Genomic DNA, 12,312 nt, shown 5'->3' with positions numbered 1-12,312 from the left:
GGATAGTTCCAGACCGGCACAGGGTCTTGGTTCTGGCAATTCCTCTGGGTCCATCTCAGCAGAGTTTTCGTCATCCTCCACGATGTTCTGGGTATCCCAACGAACTAATTCCTTGATCAAATCCGAACGTGTGTCCGTGGTCCCGTATTCAATACGTTGTAGCTGGCACAGCTCCTGTTGTCGTTTATTGTTACGGCTATACATCCACTCTGGTCCTCTTCCCAAGGCCGAGTTAGTGGGGTTGGACATGGTGCCATCCGAAACCTACTCTATGTATGCCTCATCAATGGTCTGCTGGGTCTGTCTGTACAGTATGCATCCCTGGTTGTGAAGCCCTGGACGGTGTCTATGAACACCAGTCCCCTGCAGCTCCCCTGGTTCCACCGGGCTGAGTAGTATCCCACTGCTGCCCCCAAGTGTGGAGAAACTGGGTCACTGGGTGCTCTTGTCTGCTGGCCTGTCTGCCTTTTAGAAAGACTGCATGGACCAGGGCTCATACCACTGAACGCTCGCTCTGTCTCCTTGTGGGCAGGACACTACACAGACAACACAGGGTTAGGGTAAAACATTGTGGCCAAGCTTTATTGAACTACAACACCCATTAGCAAACAGAATAATTTCAGAAAGTACCCAAAATGGTGCACACCACAGGGTCTCACCCCTCTGCTGACTCACCGAGATGCTAGTGGATGCTGTGTCAGAGCTCCCAGGGTTGCTATTCCACCTGTGATAACACACAGCGATGAGGTCCCAACAAGTGTATGGAGATGACCAAGAGCAGTCCAGTGTTCTTTCAGCCGGGTCTGACGTACCCTCACCTGGCATCCTGAAGAGTTTTATTATTTATTTTTTTTTTTTTTTTGTCCATTGGGTGTTTAGCAGGAGGGTCTGGCTAGTAGCTCTATGTGGTGAGATGAGACACCGTCTCTCTGTCCTCTGGGTCTTTTATACCCGAAGCAGGTGAGCTATTTTTAGAATTACCCAGTGTCCTTCAGTACACCCTCACAGCCATTCCCTATCTACATTCAAGTCAAACTGATTCCAGAATATAAACAAACATCAGATAAGCACACACTATGTTACATGGTATATCATTGTGCAAGTCAGCCTTCTTGACCCACCAGGATCCACACTTAAATCCACAAGTCAAATATGCAGCTAGAAAGTCAATTCCTCCAGGCGTGTTAAAACATAGCCGTCTGGGCAATTAAGATTATACTCTGGTTTCTTCACAGGTGCGTATGAAGCATCAGACTGCACTCAGATGTAATTCAAGTGATTACGTGAACAGACAATGGAGAATACCCATGTACTTCTCGTTCAGTTGATTGGACTAGTGGGAGGAATTGGTCCAATTTTCTATCGGTGTACTTCTTGTTCAGCCTCCATTGCACAAAGGAGGTTTTCGGCAAAGCAGGTGGCATCACACCAAAGCCGACACGACTGTCCTCTAAGTGGGAAAAATCTTAAATTTAAGAATATTAACTGCACTTATAGCAATGATTAAATCTGCTTCTGCTACCTTTATGAATCGGGCCTAAATGTTTTGTTCAGTATAGCTTCTTATTTTCTTACTTTACTTTTAATGTGTTAATATATTAGACCAATCTAAAAAAATTATAGCAGTGCATATCTATGTGCAGGTGCTGCAGTTGTGGCATCTAACAACTGATAAGTCTCATGCCATGCACCAGGTCATCAGGACAAGACCTCGTACCAGTCAGGAGCCCCAGGTGACATTGTGCAGTGTTTCACATAGTCACTTTTCTAGTCTGCATAGTGTGGTGTTTTGGTTTTACCTCCCTTTTGAAATGTTTCGCTTTTCATTTTTTTTTCATGCGGGTTTGCAAGCTAAATAAATATAAATTTTTATTTTTTTTAAATAATGTAATTTCCTTGTCCAACCTCTTCTCTTACATTCTCCATTGAAAACCAACGCCGGCAATCGGCTCGAGTAGGGGAGAATGAGGAGTTAGATTTAACCCCTTAACAGCTGATACACCTTTAATGGCTGCAGTTAAGGGTACTTAAACCACAGCGTCACTTTTTAACGCTGCTGAGGTTTAAGGTTATAGGGCCCCCCAGCATTGGAATCTCTCCGGGGCCTCAGCTACCGAGCCCAGTGTTACGATCGCTGTCATTAACTGTATAACGGCAACCGCAAAAGTCAGACTTTTCCATTTAATTTCTCTGTGATCGCACATCAGAGGAGAGAGTCTTCTCCCCCCCCCCCCCCCCGATCACCCCCCCCCCCCACGGTACCTCCGTTTTCCTTGCATGCCCCCCAGAAGTCTCCCGGGCCGCTGGCTTCTTCTGGGACAAAATGGCGGGCGCATGCTGGCTGACACCCGGCAACAATAGGTTTTTTACCTCTTGGTTTATTTTTATGCAAAAATAGTAAATCAAGACCCCTCCTTTATCATCCCCTTAGTTAGGGGGAAAAATTAAAATACTTTTTATTTCCATTTTTGGGTTAGGGGTGTGTTGAGGTTAGAGTTAAAATTGGGGGGGTGTTTCCACTGTTTAGGCACATCAGGGGCTCTCCAAATATGACATGGCATCAGATCTCAATTCCAGCCAATTTTGCGTGAAAGTCAGTGCTCCTTCATTCCGATCTCAGCCATGCACCCAAACAGTGGTTTACCACCACATATGGGGTATCGGCATACTCATGACAAATTGCACAACAACTGTTGGGGTCCAATTTCTCCTGTTACCCTTGTGAAAATAAAGAAATTTTTTTTCATTAAAAACCACCATGAACATTTTTTTTTTTTAAACAAATTCCTGTGAAGCACCTGAAGGGTTAATAAACTTCTTGAATGTGGTTTTGAGCACCTACAGGGGTGCAGTTTTTAGAATGGTGTCACTTTTGAGTATCTTCTGTCATGTAAACCACCTCAAAGTGACTTCAAATGTGATGTGGTCCCAAAAAAAGCAATGTTGTATAAATGAGAAATCGCTGTTTAACTTTTTAATCCTTAACTTCCTAGCAAAAAAAATTTGGTTCCAAAATTGCGCTGATGTAAAGTAGACATGTGGGAAATGTTACTTAAGTATTTTGTGACATATCGCTGAATTTTCATGCCGTTAAATCACAAAGTGGGGAAACTGTGAAAATTTTAACCAAATCTCCATTTTTTTTTTTTTTTTTTCTTCACAAATACAAGTCATGAAAAATTTTACCACTATCATGAAGTACAATATGTCACAAGAAAACATTCAGAATTACCGGTATCCATGGAAGCGGTCCAGAGTTATTACCTCCTAAAGGCACCTTAGTCAGAATTGTAAAAATTGGCCTAGTCATGAACATGCCTTACAGATGTTTGCTTAGCCATTACTGGTTAGTTTACAAGGGAACCCCAGAAAACAATTGACATGGGGGTCCCCCTATAAAATCGAACCAGCAAATGCTAGTAAGACAGTTGCGAGCTGATATTAATAGCCTGGGAAGGGGCCGTGTATATTGGCACCCCCAAGGTAAAAACATCAGTTCTCTGCTGCCCCAGAAATGGTGCATCTTATAGATGTGCCGATTCAGGCACTTACCCTCACTCTTCCCACTTGCTTTGTAGCAGTGGCAAGTGGGGTAATATTTGTAGGGTTGATGTCACCTTTGTATTTTCTGGTTACATCAAGCCCACGGACTAGTGATGGAGAAGCATCAATAAGACGCCTATCCATTACTAATCCTATAGTTACATGGTAAATAAACACACCCAGAATAAAGTCCTTTTTAGTTGAAATCATCAGACTCCTTTAACTTAATCTTAATTTACCATACTTGCTGCATCACCTAATCCCGAAATCACTCGATCTCAACAAAAACAAAATAAACCAGCACAAATACTCCCTGTCCGACGTAGTCCAATTGCAGAGTTTCCCACAACTATCTCGCATGTAGAACAGTCAAATCAGAAGATGTGACCGCTCTACGTGGCTCCAGTGATGCACTGCAGGCACGATTATCTCCTGTCAGTGTATCAGAGTTCACTGGAGTTTGTGCTCTCACTTTATGGCACTACTGCTGAGAGAAATTTCTCACACAGCGGTGCCGCAAGTGACAGCACTACATCTGACCTCTCATGGCAGCGCAGTGATACACTGTGGGATCATCACCTCCTGTCAGTGTATCACCGGAGCAATGTAGAGCAGTCGCATCTCCCGATGTGACAATTTTACATGTGAGATCACCACGGGACGCTCGTTAAATGGACTACAGTGGAAAGGGATGTATGTTTTTATTGTTGCAGGAGATCGAGTCCATCGAACTAGGTGTTGGAGTATGAATGTGGTTTTTCTTTTTTTCTTTTGTTTTACAATCGAACAGTCACCAGATGGGATGACTACTATCCCATCTGCTCATGCTGTCACTGTTTTATATGTGACAGCAGGCATAGCTGGATGGGATGATAGTCCCATCAGACTATGCCAGGCTACACACACCCACAGACACACGCACATGGTCTCCGCCCACACACTTCCTCCTTCCTTTCCGCAATCCGCTAATCCGCGGACCTTTTTACAACTGCAGATTTGACTGATTTAAATCAAATCAATGGGTGCAGAAACGCTGCAGATCCGCTAAAAATTGACCTGTTGTGGAAAATAAAACACTGAGAAGCCATGTGGATTTTCCACAGCATGTGCACACCAATTCTGGATTCCTATTGATTAACATTGCTTGAGCTACCCTCTGTGGATTTGGTGCCAATCTGTGGGGGAAGCGCTGCAGGTCCGCAATGTGTGCAAATAGTCCGTCTGACTTCCTTTTTTTTGTCTCACATGGGAAGTGAAATACACTATTCTCCGTGAAGAGCACTGCTCTTTATTTTGGTCTCATCCTAGAAATGCTGAGTGGAGTATGGGGGAGCTGAAAGGCGCCGAGGTGGCATAGAGGCAAGAGAATGCCTGCGCTCTCCTCCTCCACAATTCTTTCCTCTATTTATATAACAATGTTAACATTAATTTAAAAAATTTAACAAATTTTGAATAAATCATTTTAAATATAATTTAAAAAGAATAAATAGAATTTAACCTGGACCACGTTGAAGTGAAAGATTTATAGGGCCTGTCACACTAAGCGATATCGCTAGCAATATCACTATAACGTCACTGGTTTTTGTGACGTAGCAGCGATATTGCTAGTGATATCGCTATGTGTGATACTTGCCTCCGACTGGCTCCCCCGCTGATTATCGCTGATCGCGCGAGAACGTCCTGGGCCGTTTCTCGTCAGCTTCCTGTGGCGCCGACGAGAGACGGGAGGACGTCAGGATCGCCTGTTCTGACAGGTAAGTAGCGACTGCCGACCGCTGCTATGTCGCTGGTGAGATCTGCCTGTGTCGCAGCTCACTAGCGACCACTTAGCGATGTACCAGTGATCCTGACCGGGTCATATCGCTGGTTGGGATTGCTGGTGCATCGCTAAGTGTGACCGTACCTTAAGATTGTACGTTATCTGTCTAGACGTCTTATCTAAACTGCTAACAACCTATTTGAAAAATACTGATAAAAACCACTAATTTGTTGTGGGGTTTTCTCTACTCCTCCCTTTGCTCGGAGCTATAAAGATGACAGAAGTATATTGTACTCCACTCAGATGTAGGTGATCTGGACACTGGATTCATTGAGTAAGTTCTGCAGAAAAACTGTTTCCTAACATGATCCATGTATTGAATTAACTGTTAAATTAGACATTTTTTTTCTAAAGTAAAATATTCTGATTTTCTCTACATATAGCAGTATCATTCTTACTTTGTATTTTTAATCTAAATTAAAATGATTATTTTAAACAAAATTAACTTAACCGCTTCCCGACAGGGCGCTTTTCCATTTTTCTTTTCTTCCTTTTATTCCAAGAGCCATAACCATAACCATTTTGATTTTTCCATCTTTATAGCCATATAAAGGCTTGTTTTTTTGTTTTTTGTGGGATAAGTTGTAATTTTGAATAAAAATGCATGTTGTGTCATATGATCGACCATAAAGTGGGGGAAAAAATTCCAAGCTTGGCAAAATAGCAAAAATAGTTTTGTTTTTTTTTTGTTTTTTTACAGCATTCATTTTATGATAAAATTGACCTGGCTATATGATTCTCTAGGTCAGTATGATTTTGCAGATGCAAAACATGCATAGTTTTAGTTTTTTTTTTTTTTGTTTTTTTTTAAGTGGTGAAACATTGTAAAAAAAAAATGCCGCTTTCTGAGAGCTGTGAAGTTTTAAATTTTCAGGATATGGAGCTGTGAGGGCTTTTTCTTGTGTCCTGAGCCAATGTTTTTGTTTATATCACTTTGAGGTAGATATAATGTTATGATCTCTGCCATAATTTTGGCATTTTGATTTTTTTTCTTTCCCCCTCATATGCAGTTTATTAATAGGTCTCTAAAGGGTTAATTAAAAAAAAGTAAAATAAATCTTATTTTTTCTACATATACCAATATATTTTTATATTAAGTTTACAATACTGTAATTATATCCCAGATAACTGAAATGCTAATTCATAAGTTTTAATTTTATTAAAAAATTGTTTACTATAATTCTTATATTTGTAGAAGTAGAACCATGGAAGCCATGAAACTATTCCTAAGTCTCTTATTCGTAAATCTTTATTGCCATGAAAGTGCATCACAGGCGAGTATTTTTTTTTTTTTTTATAGTTAAGAAATTGAAAACCATTTTTAGAATACTTAAAGATTAAGTGAATTGTATTTGCAAACGTTGAAATTTTATCAAAATTTCCAAGGGGAAAAAAAACTTTAAATATTCCAAATATAGTTAATTGTACGAAGTAAAATGATAAAACACAAAAATAAGGCCTAAAAAAATAAATGTAGATATAAAAGGCTGCAAAGCGAACAAATTGGTCTTCCAGAATAGGATTGTTACATACTAAGGGTTATAAAATTAGTTTACTAATCAAATTTTTCTTTTTGTGATTTTCAGGCTCAATCCAAAGCTGTACAAGGTAAGAAATTCCACTTACAAATTTAGGAATTTTTTCTCAAGTACATCATTTTTTAAAATAAAATGTCATCAATAAGAACACATTTTATGTATCAGTCAAAATCTCCAAATTCTGAAATGTATTTTTAAATTGTAGAGATTTAAAATATGCAATTTTTTCATGTATAAAATATAATTGCTATCAATGATTGTTTAGATGTGTGGATAATTTGTTGAAAGTATTGACTTTCATTTCTTGCTTTTGGTAGGATATGACTGCTCAAATGTATGGGAAAGAAATAATTTTGCTACCAGTGGAATATACATGATACAACCAAGAAATGCTCAATGTTCCTTTCAGGTAAGATGGTAAACTTAATCCTGGTTTTTATTTAGGATAAAAAAAATAGTGGACGACCCCTTTAACCTCGAGGGTGGCTTGCATGTTAATGACCGGGCCAATTTTTACAATTCTGACCACTGTCCCTTTATGAGGTAATAACTCTGGAACGCTTCCATGGATCCCGGTGATCCTGATAAATGTTTTCTGGTGACATATTGTACTTCATGATAGTGGTAAAATTTCTTTGCTATGACTTGCATTTATTTCTAAAAAAAACAAATTTGGCGAAAATTTCAGTTTTCCAATTTTCATGCCCTTAAATCAGATATTTCACACAAAATACTAGGTAATATATTTCCCACATGTTTACTGTACATCGGCACAATTTTGGAACCAAATTTTTTTTGGTTAGGAAGCTAAGGGTTAAAACTTAAACAGCGATTATTTATTTTATTTACTTATTTATTTTAAGGGACTACATCACATTTGAATTCACTTTTGAGGGGTTTATTTGATAGAAAATACCCAAAAGTGATACCATTCTAAATTGCACCCTTCAAGGTACTCAAAACCACATTCAATAAGTTTATTAACCATTCTGGTGCATCACAGGAATTTTTGGAATGTTTAAAAAGATTAAAAAAATAAACATTTAACTTGACAAAAAATTTACTTCAGATCCATGAGAAATTGGACACTAAAAGTTATCGTTCAATTTGTCCTGAGTATGCTGATACCCCATATGTGGGGGAACCATTGTTTGGGTACATGGCAGAGCTCGGAAGGGAAGGAGCGCCATTTGACTTTTCAATGCAAAATTGGCTGGAATTGAGATCGGATGCCTTGTTACATTAGGAGAACCACTGACAGTGGCGGATTATGAGGCCAATCTGGGCGATAGCCCAGGGCCCAGTGGTGTGGGGGGCGCACCAACCCAAGGAAAATTGCCCCATTATAATCCGCCACGATAGCGCCATGCCCCCCCATGTACTGACCCCTTCCTCCCCCTCCCAGACCCACCGGCCACCGCAGCGCCAGCCCCTCACTACTAAATCCCTGTTCTGTGTGCACAGGACCTGTGATGAGGTCACAGGAGGGGAGGAGTCAGGGGTTACATGATCAGGGGCCCTTCAGTGGAGGCCCCTGATTATGTGACACCTGACTCCTCCCCTCCTGTGACCTCATCACAGGTCCTGTGCACACAGCCCTCAATGTATTGTATGTGGAACTGCTGTGCTGGTTGTCATGGTGCGGGATGAGGGAATTGTGTGGGGTCAGGAGGGGTTTACAGGGTGAATGTAGCTGTGTGTGTGCGAGGTGAGCAGAGCAGAGCTGTGAATGTGCAAGGTGTACGGAGCTGTGCGTGTATGGAGCGAAGCCGCGTGTGTAAAGAGCGGAGCCGTTTGCAGAGCCAGGTGTACGGAGCGAAGCCGCATGTGTGTACATGGTGTGCGGAGCCGCGTGTGTACAAGGTTTATGGAGCGTGGCCACCTGTGTATATTGTGTACGGAGCAGAGCCGCATGTGTACGAGGTTTACAGAGTGGAGCTGTGTGTGCGAGGTGTATGGAGTGAAGCCGTGTGTATGAGATGTGCAGAGCCATGCGTGTGCAAGGTGTATGATGTGGAGCATTCATACCTCCCAACTGTCCCAGATTCTGAGACTGCCCCGACCGGGAGCTTACTTTACCCGCGGACACAGGAGTATACAGCAGAGCACTTGAAAACTCACACGTGACATTCCATCGGAAGTGACGTGCTGGAAGCTGACAGGAGGAGATTGTAACTGAACCATGGAGGCACTTCAGGGAATGCTTCAGATCATCACCATGTCCCATGTCCTCTTCTGACAGCAGGATCACCTTTGACTTGAGGATGTCGGCCATGTGAGTGGATCATGATATGTCCTGCACCAGGAAGCTCAAGTGGGAACCATAATGTGAGCCGGGCTCGTATAGTATCTTTATAGAATCTTTCTTTCACTTTCTGTTCTTTATTTCCCCCTTTTTTTTTTTTCGTGTTCTCTCTCTGTGTGTTCTCTCTCTCTGTGTGTGTGTGTGTGTGTGTGTGCTCTCTGTGTGTGTGTGTGTGTGTGTGTGCGCTCTCTGTGTGTGTGTGTGTGTGCTCTCTGTGTGTGTGCTCTCTGTGTGTGTGCTCTCTGTGTGTGTGCTCTCTGTGTGTGTGCTCTGTGTGTGTGTGTGTGCTCTGTGTGTGTGTGTGTGCTCTGTGTGTGTGTGTGTGCTCTGTGTGTGTGTGTGCTCTCTGTGTGTGTGTGTGTGTGCTCTCTGTGTGTGTGTGTGTGTGCTCTCTGTGTGTGTGTGTGTGCTCTCTGTGTGTGTGTGTGTGTGTGTGCTCTCTGTGTGTGTGTGTGTGTGTGTGTGTGTGTGTGTGTGCTCTCTGTGTGTGTGTGTGTGTGTGTGTGCTCTCTGTGTGTGTGTGTGTGTGTGTGTGCTCTCTGTGTGTGTGTGTGTGTGTGTGCTCTCTGTGTGTGTGTGTGTGTGCTCTCTGTGTGTGTGTGTGTGTGTGTGTGTGTTCTCTGTGTGTGTGTGTGTGTTCGCTCGCTTTCTTTCGCTCGCTTTCTTTCGCTTTCTTTCGCTCGCTCGCTTTCGCTTTCTTTCTTTCTCAAGCTGGAGAAAGGTCCGCACCCTTTCTGGACCGAAACGTTGCACTGAATGGTCACATAGCCCTATGGGCTGAATAAACACCTTTATATTTTTTAAGGTGTGCTGCTTTCCATTTTTTATGGATGCCTCACACATAAGTTATTATGAGGTGTACTTTATTCCTGTCACATTTCTTTCTTGGCCTACTGAGAGAAATATTTTGACCAGTTGAAAGTTATACAACCTGAGGATTGTGCAGGTGTGCGCTGCCCACATATATTTACTTACTCCGACCGCCGTCCACTTTCCCATGCTCGTGTTCCAATCCTGGGGTCTTTTTTAGTCCCCCCTTGCTCCTCCACATGCTGAACATCTGGGACATGACTAACATTGCGCAGTATGTGCTTGTTGGTCGCCAGATGCAGTGTTGTGTCCAGTGTGTGAGGAGACGGCGACTTGTCTGTGGCGGTAACCCCTCTGCTGACATGTTGGGCACAGCCTGTGATGGGGAGCGTCTCTTCCTGTGTATCTGGCCACAGGCTGCACACCAGAGGCTGCTTCTTCTATCTGTGGAAGTTCATGATGCAGGAGCCTCTGTGTGACTCATGTGAAGTAACTTGTCTGACATGTCATGGGTCCAGGTCAGCAGGTGATTGCAGACTATTAGCTGGCTTTGATGTTAGGTACAGGTGAGTCAGGGCTAGATGTTGGGTGGAAGTCTTCCAGTATTTGTAAGGCCTCATGGACACGCTGAGCATTTGGTGTGTTTTTTTTTTTTTTTTTTTTTTTACAGCTGTATTTGTGAGGCCTCGTGCACACGTTGCGTATTTGCAGAGGTTTTTTTTACCTCAGTATTTAACCCCTTCCCACCCCTTGACGCACCATATGCATCATGAAAACTAGTGACTTCCTGACCCCGTCACATGACCGGGGGGCCCACAGAGTCTGAACAGCCTGGGTCCCTGGCTACTCTTAATCCACCCCTGACCAATGATGTGCCTAAACAGTGGAAACCCCCAAAGTGACAAGACTTTGGAAACTAGACCCCCCCCCCAAGGAACTTATGTAGATAAGTGGTGAGAACTTTGAACCCTCAAGTGTCTCACTAAAGTTTATAATGCCCGGCAGTGTAAAAAAGTAAAAAAAAAATTTTTTCTGCAAACAATGATTTATTTTTTTTGCCCCCAATTTCTTATTTTCCCCAAGTGTAACAGGAGAAATTGGACCCCAAAAGCTGTCCAATTTGTCCTGCGTACGCTGGTACCCCATATGTGGGAGAAAACTGTTTGGGAGCATGGCAGAGCTTGGAAGGGAAGTAGTGACTTTTTGGAATGTAGACTTTGATGGAATGGTCTGCGGGTGTCATGTCACGTTTGGAGAGCCCCTGATGTGCTTTAACAGAAGTAATGCCAAAGTGCCCCCTTTTCGGAACTAATCTACTGTTTCCTGGCTTGTGAATTTTTATAAGTGACCTCGGATCTCACCACAGCTCAAGCCCAGCTGGTAGCAGAGCTCAGTAACTGCGGTTACTTCAGTGAGATCCCCACTAGCACTGTGAGAGCACATGGTGCTAGCAGGGATCTCACCGCAGCTCAGCTTGACTGGGAACGGTGACCGGAGGTAACCTCTGACGTTGGGTTCCCCTGTATCTTTGATAACAAGCCAGTCAGAACTCACAGCTGGAGGCTTCAACCCTCAGATGTCACTTCAGCAAGGCTGTTTATCAAGAATAGAGAGGCCCCCACTTTTTTTTTTTTTTTTTTTTTTTTTTTTTTTTTTTTTTTTAAATATTCAGTCTCACGGTGCAGAGGCGAGTTAACTGCAGTTTAAATTCACTGCAGTGACATTCTCCTGAAGAACTCACCTCTGCACAGTGAAACTTTTCTCACTGTGCTAATGGGGATCTTACTGAGGTCACCGCAGTATAGCCCAGCTGGGAATGCAGCCACAGTGACTAGCTGTGATGTCATCGAGGTTACCGATGCTGCATTCCCAGCAGCTCATTAACCAGTGGTTCTCAGCATGGGCGGTCGCATCTTGGCACTGTCCAGGTTGAAATCTATTGTTTGGCTGCTGTTGTGGCGCCCCTGAGGCTCAGTAGCCACAGAGGCACTGCACCTCCTCCTGAGGTGTGGTTCCCCACCATCCAGGTAAGGTGGAAACACCTGACCACGCTCCAACACCTGCACCCCACACCACAAAGTAGTGTAGCAGAGCACCTTCGGTGGCTCCCTGCTTGGAACACGAAACGTAGTGGGAGGTGGGTGGAGTTTAGTTCGCACCAAAAGAGCGGGAAGAGTTCAGTCAGTCTTTACACTCAGTCAGTGAGTGAGGATGTAGAAGGACAGAATGTGAGACAGAGAAGATCCTCGGGAGAGGGATGGAAGAAGGAAGTGCTGCAGCAGGCCACAGTGATCTGG

The 12,312-nt window shown here is 43.1% G+C and overlaps 1 protein-coding gene across 6 annotated transcripts in view; it reads left to right on the top strand.

Moving 5' to 3' along the window:
* LOC141083023 (fibrinogen-like protein 1) overlaps positions 1–12,312 on the top strand; it is a 145,494-nt gene that overhangs the window by 109,219 nt on the left and 23,963 nt on the right. For 3 of the 6 annotated variants that reach the window (XM_073567166.1, XM_073567165.1, XM_073567164.1), the window contains 4 exons: positions 5,606–5,636; positions 6,558–6,636; positions 6,949–6,970; positions 7,218–7,309. In XM_073567166.1, coding sequence (XP_073423267.1) covers positions 6,568–6,636; positions 6,949–6,970; positions 7,218–7,309 — 183 coding nt within the window. In that variant the 5' untranslated portion in view covers positions 5,606–5,636; positions 6,558–6,567. The remainder of the gene's footprint in view (positions 1–5,605; positions 5,637–6,557; positions 6,637–6,948; positions 6,971–7,217; positions 7,310–12,312) is intronic. The other 3 variants (XM_073567167.1, XM_073567169.1, XM_073567168.1) reach the window with 1 other exon arrangement.

The sequence above is a fragment of the Dendrobates tinctorius genome, unplaced genomic scaffold (assembly GCF_039654945.1).
Source record: "Dendrobates tinctorius isolate UK_male_01 unplaced genomic scaffold, ASM3965494v1 ptg000019l, whole genome shotgun sequence".
Classification (NCBI taxonomy): Eukaryota; Metazoa; Chordata; class Amphibia; order Anura; family Dendrobatidae; genus Dendrobates; species Dendrobates tinctorius.
This window is presented reverse-complemented; position numbering and strand designations above follow the sequence as displayed.